The sequence below is a fragment of the Podarcis pityusensis genome, assembly GCF_964106645.2.
Source record: "Podarcis pityusensis genome assembly, chromosome: 1".
Lineage (NCBI taxonomy): Eukaryota > Metazoa > Chordata > Lepidosauria > Squamata > Lacertidae > Podarcis > Podarcis pityusensis.
This window is the reverse complement of record NC_138028.1, coordinates 58,675,349-58,694,846: the sequence shown is the minus strand read 5'-3', so window position 1 is coordinate 58,694,846 and position 19,498 is coordinate 58,675,349. Positions and strand designations below refer to the sequence as shown.

Sequence of the window (19,498 nt, the reverse complement as noted above, 5' to 3'; positions counted from 1 at the left end):
GATTGCTGTTCAAAATACTACTTGTGCTGCTTATCACGTAAGCACCATTGTCTTGCACCTCACTGCCATGAGACCCCAAAGCAGTGACCAAGCAGTCCCTGGCCTTTGCCTACCCATCTGGGTCAATTCACAGCATCCACCACTGAGTATGCTAAGGAGACTAGGGGTGGGCTCTTAAGTAGATGGATGGATTTATTTAGAAGTATTTCCAAGTGGTGTATAAGTAGTATAAATCGGCATACATCCTAAAGATGTAGAAAAGCAGATAGATATAAAAATCCAATGATACAGGGTCCAATTTTACATATCAAGGAAAGTCCTTTTGTTCAATTGTTATGTGGCTTTGAAATCATCAGATAAAGCAGCTGCAGGAAATTGATAGCTACAGGAAATGTAGGTGTATCAGTTTCTACTACAATCATAATACTTTATTTATTATTACTGTGTTTATATCCCACCTTTTCTCTAAGGAGCTCAGGGTGTCTCCATTTTATATTGATGTTCACTGTTCATTGTCTCTTGGTAAACAAAGGTTTACTGGCTTTTGAACTAAACAGTTGGAACTTGAGAGTCACTTCCATAAAGGAAAGAGTTCTTTTTGCTCATAGGACCAACTGTGATCCACTGGAAGTTCCCTGCTGGAGAAAGGGTCCCCATCCACTAATTACATCTTCATCCCTCATCACTGTCTCTCATTCTCCTCTGGAGAGCCCTCCAGTTCTCCAGAGCACATTTTCAGGGGGAAGGAAAATGGGCAAAAATTGCCTGCCTCCCTCTGTCTCCTCTAACGCAAATGTAACTGCCGTGTTTTAATTCTGGACCCTGCCCAATGTATATATAACATTTTACACTGTTGTACTGCAAACAAACTTGTATGTTGGAAATAAACACAAATGACATTCATTACTGTAATTCTGCTGCGTGCTAAAGTTAATTCCAAGAAGTACATGACAGGTTTTTTTCATTCTTGCAGTTAGTGTAATGGAAGCAGACAGTTCAACTCAGGATGGCTTGGGACTTGGAAAATTGGGAGGACAAGCAGAAAAAAATAGAAAATTGCAAAAAAAGTAAGTTTCAACTTCTCCTCAGTTCTGATATCTAAACAGTGAATGTTCTGCAAACTGTTGCTTCAAGTTAGAATTGAATTTTCCTGTTACCAAAAATCTCAAGAAATCAAGAAAATGGATATAAAACTATGACAAAAAATCAGGTTTATCTTAAGAAATGTCCGCTGTTTTCCTTTAAATTATGCATCTTTAGTGAACCTTTAAGAATAGCTAGAGTGAAAGATGGCTATACTGGATTGTATCCCATGCTGCTGCTGAGCTCAAAAAACAGAGTTCCACTTGCACAACTTCCCCCTTCTCTCTCCTGCAGCCATCACCTCCAAATCTGCTCCAGGGTGTGGGGGATCCTCAGGAGTAGATTTTAGGGGCCCATAGGGAGAGAAGGGGAAGGGGAAAGTCCCAAATACCCATGTCTGTATGCAGTTTTCCAATAGCATCATGATTTGGTGAGATTCAAAGTGCCTTTATGCTGTCGTCTTTTTAAAATACTGTTTCCTGTTCATTTTATCACTATTATTATATGACGCATTGGGAACTGAGAAACAGCTGTAAGTTGAAATAATAATATAAATAAATAATCTTTGCTGGTACAGCGAGTCTCAGGACCTGAGTGAATAACATGGGTACAGAGTGGGACAGGGGAAAGGTTGTTAGAGGAAATTCATTTTGTGTTATCCTGTAAGTAGAAAAATAAATACATTGCTCATCTTATCAGTCAGTGTTCTATCTTTTATTCACCCATAGTGCATCATCATACACTATCATATTCACTTTTATCTAAATTAAGTGATTTTCAAGTTTTAGTTTTACATTTTATTTTCTTTATTTCCTTTTAAATTTTCCATTTGGTGTGGTAGTGCAAAATCAGGGTAAGTTGATTTTAATTTAACTTTTGCAGAATGTGAATGTGTGATGTATTGGGAAACTATTGTTTAAAAGATTTGTGTTAAACATCAGCCATTACCTTTTTGAATTATTTTCCTTGCAAGATTAATATTAAAGAATATTCTGCTGAAACATTTTCAGCAAAACCCTGTCAGCATCTTCATGAATTAGGTATAATTCATGAATCCTGCCATAACTTGTCATGTGCTGTCAAACAAAAATTCTTGACATAAATTCTTTTGTCCTAGCATTTGATTTTAAACTGTTTGAGTTGATTTTTTTTTTTTTTTAATGTATTGTAGAACTGTACTTTTGTAGTGGGTGCTGTTGACAACCGAAGAAGAGTGAATCTGTTAGGCTACAGAACAGTCAAGTTCCTCAGCTCATCTACCATTATACTCCCTAGCATTTTCACATACAGTTTCTCCCTTCACTGTGTCTAATGTGTATTTAGAAAATGAGCATATGTTTTAGATTAGCGAACATGCACTCATAGTCATATAATAAAATATGCTTTGTTTTCGAATTTTAAGGGACGGTACTTCTCAAATTGTGTTAGGAACCCTTAGAATCCTCAATGTCATAAGAGTTCTTAAGGAAAAAAGATCACTAATAGACTTTCCCAAAAGATAGCATTCCCCACACTGCTTAAAAAAGCAGAACCCCAAAAGAGTGTTGCATGCATTTACTTAATATACTTGTCAGTGGTTCTTGGTAACAGTAAATACAGGTTCTGAAACCCCTTCATATTGAGGCTGCCCAAACCTTTCCTGTAGAAACTATTCCCCCTAGGTAATGCTTCTCTAGTGCACCTGCACATGATAGCTAATTTAGACCAGGAGCTTCAGCAGTGTAATGGATTCTGCTTTCCAAAGGTCTGGTGCAATCCATTATTCTAATGTTACTTTTCTACTTATCTCATGCAGTGTGCTTGCCATGCTGCTGTCGCTCTTGGACAATTTGCTGTGTTCCTAGAGTTGCTGAAACAAAGGGAGAAATCGCTGGAGGATAATCAGTAAAAATATAAGCACTTCACAAGTATATTTTGCTGTTTTTTAAAGGCATGAACTGCTTGAGGAAGCCCGGAGGCAAGGTTTACCCTTTGCTCAGTGGGATGGGCCAACTGTGGTTGTCTGGTTAGAGGTAAGGAGTCTTTACAATAATGAACTCAGTGCAGCATGGCTTCTAACTTGAAACTTGTAGGTGATCCTCTTCCTGTTTTTCTCCTTTCCAGTTGTGGGTTGGGATGCCAGCCTGGTACGTAGCTGCTTGCCGTGCAAATGTGAAAAGTGGTGCTATAATGTCAGCCTTATCTGATACTGAAATACAACGTGAAATTGGAATCAGTAACCCTCTACATAGGTTAAAGCTGAGACTTGCCATTCAAGAGATTATGTCACTAACAAGTCCATCTGCTCCTCCTACATCAAGAACGGTAAGTTGGAAAGCAATGATGTCTCTTAACTAAAGAGAAGCTAGCATATCTTTTAGAATTCTGCTTTTTGTGGAGGTCTGCATTAAAAAAGACAAATAAAATAAAATAAAAATAAAGTTAGGGATAGTTGTTAGAAAATGACAAAATGTAGTGACCTGTTGAAACAAGTTTGCAAAAAGTTATGGTTAGTAACTGTGCTTAAAAAAGTAATGACTGCAAGAAGAATGCCAGTTTTAGGCAGGTTCTTGGGATCCTTTATGGCATGCTAAGATTTAAAGGCATGTTTGAAATGTTAGGCAACACTAATATTTTTAACTAGATGTTTATTACTGTAAGCAGGTGTCCACCATTTTGCTCACCATGTATCCTATGTCCTTCTGTTGAGCATGACAAGCCTCCAGCCTCCCAAATTTGGAGCTGGAGAATGGGGCAAGTATCATCCACACAGTACTGCTCCTTTTCTAAAGCTTTCCAAGCACTTTGGAAGCACAGCAGCAAAGCAACCCCCAACCCTCATCTCAGTTTAGAATATTTTGGAGCAGAGATCCTTTTGTGTTTCCAGCTCTGGAGAAGAGGTGTGGGGCTTGATTTTACCGTGTTCTTCCAAGACACTTGGAGTACCTTGTATAACACAACTCAGTTTCTGGGACTCAAAAGGGAGGAGGGGATTCCTTTGAAAGGCACCCGACTTAGACTGGGGATAAAACCTGTCCTGGCAAGTCAAACCTTTGGTTGGCTACCAAGGCCAGCCAAAATTTGTGAACCCAGAATTTATAGATACAGTACCACCCTATTTCAGGCATGTTACATGAAAGCAATCCCCTTTTAAAAGTGGAACTAAAGAAAGTTGTACCTGTGTTGTATTCTTGTGTGGGGTGGGGGCACATGTTGAAGGCAGGTTGTTTTGCCTGCCACAATTGAATCACATTTCATTATTTATATCTGGGGTGCAGAATGTCAGCCAGTTCAGTGGGGCCTTGATAAATACTGTGCTGTGGATGTGCATACAGCTGCAAATCTGCATCCATATAGCCTACAGATGCACATCTCATTGTGGGGCTGGAGTGAGAGTGATGGTGACTGCATCTTGTGAATATCTGCTGTGTTTGTAGAGTGATTTGAAAGAAAACTGACTGACAAAGAATAAGCAGGATCCATTTCATGCTAGGATCCAGAGTTCCTGCACTCATGGAACAATTATTGCCACATATGCTCTTGGCTTATCATAAATATATGTTATGTATATTTATTTATGTATTATATTATGTATAAACTTAATCTGATTGCATTCTATATAATTTGGTCTCAAAAGCAACCTGCCTAAACTGAGGTGGTTCACATATAATGCCAGCCATGATTTGGTGTTACATGACTGATCTTCAAACTCTGGTTTGCAATCCTGATTTGGAGCAAAGGCAAGCCATAGTTTTTCGGATGTAACAAAAATCTATGGTTTACCATAAACCTGTAAGTACTTTGGAGTGTGCAAGGGGAGGCATGAGTACACAAACAATTTGTTCAAGTATTGCCACCCATGATTTGGCATTGCATGTGAATTGGCACATAGTATACAAGGGGATACAGTAAGTTTCTTCAGAAGGATAGATGCACTCTAAGGAACTAAAATGAAGTATCCCACAGTATTACTTGGCACTGCTAAGTGTAAGGAGTACACCTAGAAGTCATATTATGAGGAATTATACTTTTTCTAATTTTGCTTAAATACAGGGTATACATTAAGTCATTATTTGAAGGGAAATGTTTGCCTGCAGGCTTGCATCTTACATCAGTCTGTACTTAACAATCTAGAAACCATTGCTTTTGCCCATGCCTGCTCCTTATATGTACCTGTTGCTTATATATTCTGCAACCTTTCCTCTTTGTTACTGCTTTCCTTTCATTGGATGTGATTGGTTCACTTTGGGGTCATATTAGACCACAGGAAATGTCTGGGTAACACATGAAGAAATGGAAAATCTTACATCTACACCACAAACGGTTAGTTATAGCACTGAACCTTTTTGTGTTTACAGTGCTTTTCCCACTTCTTGAGTGCTTGAATCATGTGCCTCTTAATGTCTCTGAAAAGAGTAGAAATATTAATTCTTCTTGGTTATGGCCTATTTTAATTACTAACCTTCTCTGAAATGTATAATTATGCTGTAAAATGTTTTTCCACCAAGGTCATCATGGGGTTGGGAGAAATTATGTTCATTGAAGGCAAAATCAGTGCATTGATTTTGGATTTCTTAAGATGTTGCCTAATATTTTACTTGGGTTTACAGCTAAAGGCTGCTTCTTGTGTGGATAAACTAAGCAGCATGTGGTGATTCAATTTACACAAGGGTATAAATATATTGAGAAATTCTTATGTACATAACTTTGAATGCATGATGCTTGCATTCCTAACAATTAGCATGCCATTATTTTGCCTTTCCATTATGGCCACATTCCAGAGGTGTCATTTTATGTGCAGAAAGGACTGTGTACACTGTTCATTGCTAGGATACATATACTAAATGTGACATAATTTTATTATGTATTTTGTGGTTTTATATCTTGATTTTATTCTGTAAACTGCCCTGAGACCCCCGGGTATAGGGTGGTATATAAATTCAATCAATTAATAATAATAATAATAATAATAATAATAATAATAATAATAATTTCAACAGCCATATTGCTTGTTTTGAGAAGTTTATTGACGTCAAGCCTTCTACAGGTTTGCACAGTTCAGCCATTTGATTATTTTTTGCACACTGGACTGCGGCCATCACCTTGAATTTTCTTGCATTACTAAACTTACAAATACTAACATTTGTGTGTTCTTTTGCTTTTCTAATTACGTAACATCAGGAAGATGTGGAAGGAAGCTGGGCTCAGGTTGGAGACTTTTCTTTTAAACCTTCTGTGTAAAACATCAAAGTTTATTTAACCATAGAAAACTTATTTTTTTAAAAAAAAAAATACATTGAAAAATATTTTGAGGGGAAACTAATGAGTAAATATTTCAAATGTTAACTCACCCAAAATTTATTTTGAGAAATTATTTGGCATGGAGGTTGGCATTATATTACCTACTTTTGAGGCTTGTTCTCCTGGAGTTCATCACCGGCTTGTGATAGCACAGCAACAAAATGTGTGCCTTTTGCTGATTTTTGTTTCTGTCACAATGCATTCAGATTCAACTAAAATCTGTTTAAATAAGTTAATCTTTCTAACAGCAGCCACTTCCCACTTTGCGTAGCTGGCCAATGCCAGTGATTCACATTGTAAACACGTGAAGGAATGGCTTCACATGACATGGTAAGCCAAAATACGACTTCAGTGAGGCTGTGCAAACATGCAGGGGAGCTCAGAGCTCATTTGCCCCTCCCTACTCATTTTTACAACTGCACCATGCTGACTAAGCTAAAGTTTGGCTTTAGTGTATCATCCTAACCAGGAATCATGGTTAAGCCATCCTCTCACTAACCATGAGCTGTAGCCAAGAACAAACTTCTCTGTAGCTCGTGGTTAGTCAGGAGAGAACTTAGTTTTGCTCAGTGCAAGGCAGCAAGATGAAAGTCCAGAGGAGAGGAAAACAGCTCCTCTCCAAGAGCAGGTTCTCACAGTCTTACTAAGTCATTCTTTGCTGTACCCAGTTGTGCAAAGCAGATCAAAGTTTGAAATGGGGAATTGAAATGTACCAGGAAGCTGCAGCCCTGGCACTATCAGAGAGTTTGACGATGTGCATCTTCAAATCATTCTTCACTGTTCACCTAAGTAAATGCTAGCTGCTGTATAAATAAAGTGTGAAGTGGTTTTAATTTTTAAAACATTGCTTTGCATCTTCAGTAGTTACAACCTCTTTCTTGTGTGAAACTGTAAGGCACTGATGAAATATTTTACACCTTCTTATTTAAAATTACACTTCAATGGTTTTCTTTAAATAGACCTTAGCCTATGGGGATATGAACCACGAGTGGATTGGCAACGAGTGGCTTCCCAGTTTGGGGCTCCCTCAGTATCGCAGCTATTTTATGGAATGTCTTGTGGATGCTAGAATGCTGGACCATTTAACTAAAAAAGATCTCCGTGGTCAACTTAAAATGGTTGACAGTTTTCACAGGTAAATAGATTTAAAATAGTCTTTATTAACGAGCATTTTGTCTGTGCATTTCAACATACTTTCCTAATGCCTATTTCCTTTTTAACCTTTTAACAGAAATAGTTTCCAGTGTGGCATTATGTGTCTGCGGAGATTAAATTATGACCGAAAAGAACTTGAAAGAAGAAGAGAAGAAGGTTTGAATGAGATTAAAGGTAGCCCTTTTCTTTCCTGGATTTGACTCTACTTATGAGAAGTATATGAAATCATGGTCCTATATTTTCTGTTGGTTGAAAAATCTCCCAAGTTGCAAGTATGTTCAATGGTAGATTCATGCCAGTTTTATATTTTATATAGAGCTATATTTTGTATAGAGCTGGTGTTTATGGGGTCTAGCATAGTGTTGTTAGGTCCTGTGTTTTGACTGCATACTGGAACCACTAAATCTATAGTGTGCTTTCTAAAATACCCTTGATCTGTAAACAAGTGCCTATATTTCTTTTCCTTCCTAAACAATTATATGTACAACTACTGGCCCTATTCATTTGTGAAAGAAGGAAGAATCTGTGCAGTAAAAAACTAGTGCTGTTCTGATCTCTTAAAAAAAAAATAATTATTAACCGACCAATCAAATCAAATCACATCACATAAATTCCGAATTACAAAGCCGAATTTTAAATTTTTTGTTGGGGGGACCCATATTTCAAGTTCCGAAGGGGATTCCGATCATCTTCTTGCTGCTGCGTTAATATCCACAAATCTGTCCAAATAATGTTCATAATTCTATCCAGTCCTATCTTGCTGTTCCCACATCTCATCTTGTTCGTATATTTTTCTTTTTTTCTTTATGATCTCTTCTGATAATCTCCTTAAGCAGGTAAACACCAGTTATAATCCTGTGTGAATTTTTCCATTCGTCCAATCATCATGTCGAGATGGTTTCCATATATCATCACTTTCATAAATAAAAGCACTCTTTCCATCGTTAGTCTCGCAAATCTGTCGCCTTCTTTAATCCCTCTGAGGAGGCTCACCCACAATATGAAAACAGATCTGTTCCTCCTCCCAGACATAAGTCTTTCGACAGAGCTTGCCAAAATGGTGACGCTATTTTTTGCTGCATCATTCCAAAGCTCTTATGCTTTCCACGATCTCCTTAAAACATGCTTTGGTTAGAAAATTATCTCCACACAGTCTTAAATCCACAGCTTAAGTCATTTAAACAGCATTTCTGACTTGTGTGTGTGGGGGGGGGGGATTCTTGGTTAATCACATAGAGAAAAGAAAGGAAAGTCCCCCCCCCCCAATCCAGTCCCGTTGCCGAACATACCGAGCCTTGGTGTGTCTTCTCATGATTTATTCCTGTTCCTCCGACCCGTCTTGTTTATCAGAGATCTCTTCAGTTAGCAGTCTTTACTCCCCATTCTTCCTTGAAATATGTGCATTAGCTTCCTCCCAATTGTTTCTTTTGAAGTTGCTGCAGCTAGAGGCGCGAATCAGAGACAGCGTCCAGGAGTGCCGAAATCCGCACAAGGGCTTTCTGCCTAGTGCCCCCACCCCCTCAAATTTGGGGGTGGTATAGCGCACAGCAGGCAAGGGCAGTCCCCCCCCACACTTGGGGGGGGCGGGAGGCTGTTTACTCCCATCACAGCCACTTAATTACCTCGTGTGGGTCGGAGAGATGCTATTGTCAGCCATCTTCCGATGCGCCCCTAGTGGCCCCTCAGTGCTGTTCTGATCTCACCCTTGTGGTGCAATTTAATGGGGTAGAATACAGATATTCTAAATAGTACTTACTCTCATAGTTGCAAGAATACAGTAAAATAATAATAATAATAATAATAATAATAATAATAATAATTTTTTAATATGCTGCCCATCTGACTGGTTGTCCCAGCTATTCTGGGTGGTTTCCAACAAATTAAAACACAATACAACATCTAACTTGAGTGGAAATATTTAACCAAAGGGAGTGGGTGAAATTAATATAATGAAAGCGCATTTGCAATTCCAGTGAGAGAGAAATGCTAGGCATCAAAAGAGACTGGAATAGCTGCACAAGGAGCTTTGAGGTCAGATTTCGAATGCTATGGATGTTTTTGTTTCTTTAAAGGATACATAAAATTTGCTAAAATTGTGTTTTAGAGACTACTGTGATTAAGCAGTTTTCAAATTCTTGAACCAAACAAATGCAAAATAATTAGTGTTTAGAAATATTTGCCTTGCAATTTTTTAATATTAAGAGCTGTATCCTACACGCAATGAGCAAACACAGTAGATTTTAGTTCACACAACAAACAGCTCCTGCAATGATATTTGGTCTTCCTTTCCTCCCCTCCTGCTACCTATGTGCCTTCAAGATCCATTCCAGAGTGCTGGGGAGTGCTCTGGAACAATTCTGGGGACATTACAGGGGCGAGGGGAGAAAAGTTTACGTCAGTTGCCTTGTGTAATGTTAGATTCCACCCAGTGTCTACAGTGTTGAAGGAATATTTCATAACCATTACAGTGGTACCTCGGGTTACATACGCTTCAGGTTACATACGCTTCAGGTTACACACTCTGCTAACCCAGAAATATTACCTCGGGTTAAGAACTTCGCTTCAGGATGAGAACAGAAATCATGCTCCGGCGGCGCAGCAGCTAATGGAGGTCCCATTAGCCAAAGTGGTCTTCAGGTTAAGAACAGTTTCAGGTTAAGAACGGACCTCTGGAACGAATTAAGTACTTAACCCGAGGTACCACTGTATATGCCAGTATCAGACATTTAGCTGCTTCATACCTTCCGTATTTACAGTCCCATCTGTATTTGCTGCAGAACAATACAAACTGTTGACAATGTATAAAACACTTCATTTGATACTAATTTTAATCAAGTGGCAATGCAGTCCCAACATTTATTTCTAAGCTTCAGTAGTATGCAGTACAGGAACCACACCTGAAAGAAATTGTATTTTATATAGATTGTCAACTTTTTAGTAACTCATAACTTTACTTTCCCCCCTGCAGATGTCCTTGTCTGGAGCAATGACAGAATGATTCACTGGGTGGTGTCGATTGGTCTCAAAGAATATGCAAATAACCTTATAGAAAGTGGAGTTCATGGCGCACTTGTGGCCTTAGATGAAACTTTTGATTACAATGCATTAGCTCTTTCTCTACAAATTCCCACTCAAAATACGCAGGTAATAATGAAGAAATAATTTGATGGGGATGATTCTTATTCATTATCAGAATACAACACTGAATAAGAATTTGTAGTGTGTGGCCTATTTTAACCCTGAAATACTGTATTGGTGTCAAAGAGCATAATGAATCTGTGGGATTGAGATTTAACGTTTTTTAAGGCAGAAGTGGGAAGCATATGTTGACTCTAGGTGCCAGATATTCAATATCTTATACATATAGATTTTCCAACTGTAACCCAAAAATTTGAAATAAGTTTTGCTAATTCTTGTTCACTTAGGCTCGTGCTGTGCTGGAACGAGAGTTCAACAACCTTCTAGTTATGGGCACAGACAGGAGGTTTGATGAAGTGAGTATTTTGGTTTTTAGTTCTATGATTCCATCCAGACTTCTTATTTGTACATACAGCCACCACGAGTTAATGAAATCCTGCAGCAAACCTTTATGGGGACTTTTAACTGGAGTGTGTTTTTGGACTCCCCCTCCTGTGCATTCACTGCCAAGAGATGCAGTCAAGGGGCTCCTAGGAAAGTAAGAAGATAATCTTCCCCCCCCTCTGGTGTCACAGCACCTAAGATTAAGAACAGTTTTCCTGTGCAGGCAGCTGACTCACTGAGATCAAAGATATTTCCACTATTGATCAGTTTCTTTGTTTTAAATTTTAGGAACGGAGTTCTGTATAACCTTTTATTCACTATTAGATGTTCAGCATTTATAAATCACCGTTTATAAATCACCAAGAACCTTTCACTACTCCCCACTTTATGGTTGTACAGTATTCAATATAGCACTACGGTGAACATTCCGTCAGGGCAAGGATTTATTCTTGTGCAGCAGAATATATCCTGTCCACCTCCATCCCACCAGTGCGAGCAGATTTTAAGGATGGCACAGGCTGCATGCAGGGAGGAGGAGTGGGGGGACGGGACCCCTGTTAATCCTTGCACTAGTTAGTGCAGAACTGCCTGTACTGTATTGGCTGTGCTTCATTTTAACATAGGTTTGCTCTGTTCTATCTCACTAGAAGCAAGTAACTCTAGTCCTCTAATGAGGTTTCCCAGTAAGCTCCACAAACTCTGCAGTGCAGATTCTTGTGCAAACTGCACCACAAGTGAGAGAAAACAGTGTCTCTTCTAAGCTCTCTGCACATTCTGGAGGTCTCAGGAGAGACAGAATCTTGTTTCACTTGCAGGGAGGCTTGGGTAAGTTAAGGAACAGGAAGGACTGCCGCTGTTTTCTTATTGAAATTTCCGTGCAACTGACAAAAATCTCCACCTCTCATTGAAGCCATTTGTTCTCGCTGCATTTAGGAAGCTTGGTGGTGAAAGTGGAGCTCCTTTTGACATGCATAGCAGTTTGAAAAAAAGGGGGGAAGCAGGGGAATTTCTGTAGGTTCCGTTTTTCTTTTCATGCCACAGTGGAACTGAGAGGAAATGCCTCTGTCAATGTCCTCGCTGCATGTCCCAGAAGATTTGGTTTGTGGAGGGAATTGAGGTTAATGAGGACAGATAGAAGTTTGGTAAGCCTAGTCAATATTTGTTGATTCCTATTTTAACATAGGAGATTTAAAACGTTTAAGTAGAGTTTTCCATCCTCTTGAATTTGTTATAGCTCTGCATTTGCTGTACCATGTTGGGCAGTGATCATGGCATGTTTTGTTCTTTGGAGAAGTGTCAGGCAACTGAGAGAAAGAACTATGCCTCCTCTCTGTGTTGTCCTAGTGGGAATTGTCACCACACTTGCTGTGCTAAAGCATAGGGAGAAAGTGGATAGAGAGATGTTTTTCTGCCTCTCATAATATTAGAAAACTGGGTCATCCAACAAAGCCAAACACTGGAAGATTCGGGACAAGCAAAACGAAGTACTTCTTCATACAGCACACGGCTGAACTACGAAATTCACTGTGGAGTGAATATAAGTTGCTAGGAAGCACAAGTGGGAAAGAGTGCTGTTGAACTCAGGTTCTGCTTCTGGCCTTCAGGCATCTAGTTGACTGTTGTGAGAACAGGATGATGGACTAGATGGGCTTTTGACCTGATAAAGCAGGTCTTTTACATTCTCAGGACATGTATGCCACTTCTACGTATTCAGGGAATAAGCCCTTCAAGTATAAGAGTAGCTTGAGGAATTTATCTCAAATGTGTGCTAGTGAATCTGTTTCCCACTGCAACCCTGGCTGTCTTCTGCTGTTTTCAGTCCAGTAGAGCTGGCCCAAAGTAGCACACTAACCAAAACACAAAAGCAGTCAGGCATGAATAACTTTAGGATCATTTAGTTTAGGTGGCAAAGTGCCCACTTACCATGGGGGGCAATGGAGGTGAGTCAGGGCTTTTCTAGAAACTGAGGTTTGATTATGGTTATGCAGCACTGGAAAGAACTGAGCAGTCATATAATCAAGTACGCCTTGATTTTAAAAAAGCAGACTAAACATATAAGAGTGAACAGGGGCAAATGGAAAGGTCAAATTTTGTAAGTGTTGGTTCATTTTTGTTCAGTATCTCAACAGAACAGAGCACAATATACACCCTCCAACCCCTCTTGGAGATCTGTGGATGCTATCCCTGGCTTGCTTTGTTTATGAGACAGCTGAGTTTCTGTAAATTGTACTCCTTCTCAATGAGTTTAAATAGTTTCTTGATTTTTATGTCAAAAAGGATGATTAACTATTGAAAGGCTTCCTATAGGGAGAGCACAAGAGAGTGAGGAGGAGGAGTTGTGGGATGAATGGTACAGCTGTGCACTGTAGCTTTCTACTTCTGATAAGAGAGCTGGTCGGAGGGGAATTCACAGAAGGAAAAGGCTTAAAAAAGGAGAAATATAACATCACCTTGTTTTTCCTTCCTTACGTTCTGTTGGAAATGTCAAAGAAGGTGATGGTGATTCAGTGAGGTGCAGGACAGACCAGGAGGGCACTTGCAAACTGGGTGGGGGACAAGTGATACTCGGGGAAAAGGGGAGTGGTCAGTAGAAAAGGGAACTCACATTCAAGGGAATTCCAGCATGCCAGAGCTGTTAAGGCTGAGTGGAAAGAGGCTTGATGAACAAAAGGGTAGCCCTGCAAAGGGAATTTCCAGGCACACAAAAAGGAAGGCCAACTGTCTTGTTTGTCCTTGTATAACAAAAAGGTAGTAAGCTTTTCATTTTTTTTTTGAAGTTCAGTTTACAATACTGCCTGGATATCACTCTTTATTTCTCAGGGCCGTAGGTAGCCAATTAATAGGCAGTACAGTGATTTAATTAGAACCAGAGGAGAACTGTAGTCCTGGAGATCTCAAGCTATTTGAATCACTCTCTTGTCCACATCAATGAGAATTTTGTGGGAAACTCACAGCTTGATTTGTCTGTCCAGCTAAATTTTTGCTTAGCTTATTTTCTCAGACAAAGCAAAAAGGAAACTGTTCAAGGTACACAAAATGGCAACAGAATTGCCCTTCTCACAAAAGGCTGCAGAAACATTTCTTTTCTGCATTAATTTGGAATTCAGTACTGAATTTTTGTAACTAATGTAATGTCTGCTAAAATTGCTTATCGTATTGCATAGTTTCAAATTCCTATTATATGGGGGGAAGACTGTCAGAGACTGACAGCCATGGGAGTAGATAGTCTTTGAAAAGGATGCATGAATATTGGATTTTTATACTTCATCAATAAAACGATCAGCAACGTGCCAAATATGTGGTTCCAAAGCATCTAAAAATCTAAACCAAAGCACAATGTTCTGAGCCCTTTTGAATATTATGGTTGTGTTGTATATTAATCATATATTAAAGTGTATTGCCTTTCTTTTTTTCATGTTCAATCTTTGTTACACTTGTTAACTTGATAGGATGATGACAAAAGCTTTAGACGAGCACCTTCATGGAGGAAGAAGTTCAGACCAAAGGACATACGGGGCTTAGCAGCTGGATCAGCAGAGACTCTCCCTGCAAACTTCAGAGTTAACACCTCAATGTCTTCACCTTCTATGCAGCCAAAGAAGATGCAAATTGATGGTAATGTAGTGCTTATTTTTTTTAAGCATGATGATGATTTATGCCTGAGGTTGTAAGTGTAATCATCTGCTTTCTTTGTATGGGGAGTGAGGAGGACTTAACCCTGTGCATGACTTTCAGTAATTCTTTAATTTGTCCGTGAATGATGGCAGCATTAGTAATACTATTTCAGCATTAATAACTGTTCACTTTCTGTGAGACCTAATGAAGCAAACTTTAGGATTGTTTTCAAATGATTTAGAAATATTTTTTAAAAAAATATCTGTGTGGTAATGGAACACATCTGAATCTATGTAGCGCATAATGCAATATTGCTGCATGCAATCCACAAAGTATTATTGCTGTACATAATCCAGTTTCAGCTGAGCTTGTATGATGCTCTGCTCCAGTCCTCTTGGTGGATAGGTATTATTCAGCAGCTGGAAGTGGTAGATTCTACCAGCTATGCAGGTCTTACCAGTAAACAACCTGATTCCTTAACAAAAGGTGGGGAGTCTCTGGCCCAGATGCGCTCTCTCAGTAAATGTCATTAGCCAAGACAACCAAGGCAGTTTCAGTGATGTGACCAGGGCTAAAGTCAGATTGGAATGGATCCATGTAATCAGCTTTCTCCAAGCATTCCTAAGGCTAGGCCACCATCACCTTCTCAAACACCTTGCTGCAAAACGGTATATTTGCCACTGGGCAATAGTTTTAATACTTCTGGGTCCAGGGAGGTCGTCTTAATGAAGGGACGCACAGCTGCCTCCCTCAGGGCAGATGGGACACCTGCTATAGTGCCATCTCTCATGTTTTATAGAGTTGTAAGTTACCAAGAGAGTCATCTAGCTCAACTCTCTACAATGCAGGAATCTTTTGCCCAATGTGGGGCTCGAATCCATGATCCTGAAATTCAGAGTCTCATACTCTACTGACTGAGCTGTCCCCTTCCCTTGACCTCTCTTCATTTTGGTTAGTTCTTTTGTGGGCTATGTTGGTCAGGTATATGGAGAGGAACTGTGTCAGTATTGGCGCAGGAGCATAGGGCTGGGAGTCACCTGACCTTAAACACCTAAGTGAGAAGCTACCATGTGAATATAGCTAGTACGAGGCTTATAAATTCATGACCCCAGGCACCACATTGAATGCTGCTCTAGGGATAAAGCTGTTAATGAGCCTAGGAAGCTGTCTTACACCAATGCAGAGCGTTGGTCCATTAGTATTGCTTCCAATTCCTGAGGCCCTCTGCACACAAAGCATGTCTTTTGCCATTGAGCTGTGAGACCTTTTCCAAATTTGTGATTGGGGCATGTGGTTGTTTTGACCTACTTAGAAGAATGGAAAGTATATGCTGGTATAGTTTGGTGGGCTGCAGCCAATTTGACAATTATCGGTGGCCCTCAATATGCGCAAGGTTTTCCCATCCTTTTCATAAAGTGGCTTACAAATACAAAGTAGTGAATATGTAGCCAATTACTTTACATTCTGCGTAGCTAACATTTTGTAACTTTATCTTGTTACTGTAACTGCATTGATATGTGATTCTAATACTAACTGCATGCTGTGTTCTGCATGTCTTCCTGATTGTTGGAATAGGCAATGTATCAGCAACACAAAGATTGGATTCTGCTACAGTAAGGACTTATTCATGTTAAAGCCTTTTATTGGTAAGTAACAGTGATAGCCTCATTGGGGTGCATTGATGTTTTTAAAGTTACAGTATACAAATATAGGAACACATTCTTGACATCTTTCTGGTTGCTGTCTGTGGCATGCTGAAGTCCACATTGATTCGGAAGATGTCCCCCAGAACCACAAACTGCTGTCCAGCCCTATGAATTTAGAAAGCAGTTTTGTGATTCAGCCAAGCAGCTGTAAAAAGGAAGTTGGTGAAATAGTCCCTATACAGCACCAATATATAACCCCCCTTTGAACAGCTGTCATACCTAGTCCTCAAACTACTTTTTAAACTCCGTAATTTAGACACAAGTTTGAGTTCTGTGGGGACACCTTTTGAAAGGCTCTGTGCGCAGGAGTCATCCCCCCTTCTGTATGTCTTTGTGAAATGGGCAGTATATAAATATTTTAAATAAATCTACATTAGATAAATGTAAAAAAATAAATATTTTCATGCGCTGATAACTGTACTTTCAGCACCAGGCTTTCTAGTTTGTTTTTGGAAGATTGAAAAGGGGGAACTTTTATGTAATGTGCAAATAACTTGTATTGGGGTTTGTAGTATTGTAAGTACAAATACATCTGTATACTTCAAAATTTTTATTCTGTTGTACTGGGTAAGTGGATGAACAAAAAGCCATGCCGGACACTGCTCCTTACCCTTTAAAATTCTGTCCAAACCTTAAGGGCTATAATCCTGCTTTAAGGAATAAAGGAATAAAGGCTGCCAAGGGAAGGCAGGGGGGCAGCCTGACTACGCCCATGGCTAGATCAGCCTCTTCAAGTAAATGGTTTGGTTTTTGTTTAAAATATGTCTGCCTTAATTATATCTTTGGGGAGACAGTGCATGGGAATACGTAACATTTTATTGTATATAAGACTGATTTATAAAATATTCTTGTTCTTCGAAAGCTACCTATAGGAAGTACTTTACAGCTAGTTGTGCATCTGGTGCAGTTGCACTCGTGGGGCCAAGAGGAGTAGCCCACTGGTGCTGTGACACTTCTGAGTAAAGTCGTTCCATACAACTGATCAGCTTTTGGATGTAGAGGAAAAGGGGAGTCTGGGCAGAGTTTGGTTTCCCCCCTTCCTTTGCCTAACAGCCAGTTGGCACTGTGACAGGCTTTCCCTGCCTCCCTTGATTGAGGCTGTGAAAAGAGAGTAAAACTGCATGTAGTCTCCCCTCTGTGCTTGTCATTCCTTGGATCAGAGAGATGGTGCATACATTTTCCGGACTTGACTTCTGCAACTAACTGAGTCTTACTTTATTTTCAGTTTATCCCCACTATTTCTACAGATGACCTGAAACATTTTGAATCAAAGACCGTATTTTGGAAACAATTCAAATCTTTAATCTTGTTAATACTTGTTAAATCAACACTTTGAAATATTTTATTACAGAGTTTTTAATTAGATGAATTTGTGAGTACTATAGAGAAAGTATTTTAGACTTAAATGTTTCTTATATTTATGTAAGTGTATGTGAGTCTTATTACTTACCTTTGTATTCAGTCTATAAATCAAATTACTGCCGATTTGTTAATTTTAGTCTCTTCAACTGAATGTACTGTAATGCTTGTATGTATCTACCCCTATAAGCAATGTAGGGTTTTTGTAAATTATGCAGTTATTGTAATTATCAGTAATAAGTTTTTAATAATAAACACAGGTGAAAAGGATTTTACTATCTTTGTAAAGGTATCCTGACTCAAGCAGTATATATATTTTGCCATTTGGAAAATGCTAGCTAGCTCTAAAATGTTAAATAAATCCCATTTTTTTCAGAGAAGCATATGTTTATTAATAAAGTGGGCATGGTACCTGCTTCTATTTCCGTTCATAACTCTACTTTTTCCACCTAGCATATGATTTTAATGTGGATTTATTTAAGTCTTCTGTTCAATATAACTTGCTTTAAATGAAATTCTAAAATGTGGGATTTATTTGAATACTATGAAATGTGTGTGAGACCTGGTGAGCTCATTTATAACTACTTTTTTGTGGCTATATTTGTACAGTCTATGTTCATTGACTGAGCATAAGCCATAAGCGGAAATATTTTCTCTTAACCGAGGATAGCTCCTAATAGTACTCAACAGGCAACGAAGTGCTCTCCTGTATTTTGATGTGAAACTGTTTTTCAGAAAAATACTGATGCAATTCTTCTAAGTGGACCAATCATGATGCGCAACTGTCTCATGACGAAAATGCTGATGGCCCGTGAGGCTAAAGCGTATAGTAGTGCAACTATTTAAAAGGCCTTATTTTTCTTACGCCATCTTTTGCATATATTTATAAACTTGTTTTAAATTCTGGACAAAAAATTAATTGTTAATAGCGTTAGCCATTTCAACCAATATAAGTAGAAAAATGCATCATTCTTTTTTTAAATAGCATCTTTAAGAGGCCAGCGAGGAATGAGTTCAGATTATGGTGCATTATTTATTATGCAATAATATATCCAGCATGTCTTTTTCTGTTTTGGTTTTGGCTCTTTTTAATTGTATGACTGAAATTCATTGTTACTGTTTTGTTGTTTTTTTCTATTAATCTTTTATGTGTACTTCTGATTATGTAACAAAATATGTACAGACTAAGTACTTTTGAACTATTTTTATCACAGTATTATTTATTGCTTTCTTTCAATAAAGTACTGAAGCATTTTTTTCCACTGCCAGCAATGGGGGTTGAAGTGTTTTGAAGTGAGATTTCAAGTAATTAATTGATGTGGATGAGATTTCTTGTGAAGCATCCAGTCATGTTCCCCTTTGCTGAAACCAGCTTTCCCCAGCCCAGATGCCCTCCAGATGATTTTGAAGCACAACTTCCAGAATTAGACTACAACTTGGGTGAGGCTGGTTTAAACTGAGGCAAGTCCCATAACCTTCAAGACACTTAAGCTAGCCGTGGTGTAGCACAACGTGGTGTTCGAGTAGCTTTGCACTACAACTCCCATTCTCCTATTGCCCATGCTGGCTGAGGACTGATGTGAATTACCCAGAACATCTGGAAAGCACCGCCTGTGCTATGTCACAGTCTGTTTACGTTCCTAAAGTGTAGCCCTACATTAGATTGCGGCTTTGATGGTTAACTCCATTGGACTCCAGTGCAACTTCACAGTAAGCCTGCGTAACAATGCATGGCTGAGCCCCTCAGCTGTGTGCAGGAACCCTGCTGATGAAAATTT

The 19,498-nt window shown here is 39.0% G+C and overlaps 2 protein-coding genes across 3 annotated transcripts in view; both read left to right on the top strand.

The window, feature by feature from the left end:
• PPFIA1 (PTPRF interacting protein alpha 1) overlaps positions 1-18,988 on the top strand; it is a 68,246-nt gene extending 49,258 nt beyond the window's left edge. For both annotated transcript variants that reach the window (XM_080982942.1, XM_080982941.1), the window contains 12 exons: positions 974-1,067; positions 3,014-3,095; positions 3,187-3,387; positions 5,323-5,385; positions 6,244-6,270; positions 7,323-7,498; positions 7,595-7,692; positions 10,487-10,662; positions 10,944-11,012; positions 14,490-14,655; positions 16,231-16,301; positions 17,587-18,988. In XM_080982942.1, coding sequence (XP_080839068.1) covers positions 974-1,067; positions 3,014-3,095; positions 3,187-3,387; positions 5,323-5,385; positions 6,244-6,270; positions 7,323-7,498; positions 7,595-7,692; positions 10,487-10,662; positions 10,944-11,012; positions 14,490-14,655; positions 16,231-16,289 — 1,211 coding nt within the window. In that variant the 3' untranslated portion in view covers positions 16,290-16,301; positions 17,587-18,988. The remainder of the gene's footprint in view (positions 1-973; positions 1,068-3,013; positions 3,096-3,186; positions 3,388-5,322; positions 5,386-6,243; positions 6,271-7,322; positions 7,499-7,594; positions 7,693-10,486; positions 10,663-10,943; positions 11,013-14,489; positions 14,656-16,230; positions 16,302-17,586) is intronic.
• The window catches only part of CTTN (cortactin), a 37,819-nt gene continuing 32,928 nt past the window's right edge, over positions 14,608-19,498 (top strand). Inside the window, exons 1-2 of the mRNA XM_080983402.1 lie at positions 14,608-14,655; positions 16,231-16,301. The gene's annotated coding sequence lies outside the window, so the exon portion shown is untranslated. The remainder of the gene's footprint in view (positions 14,656-16,230; positions 16,302-19,498) is intronic.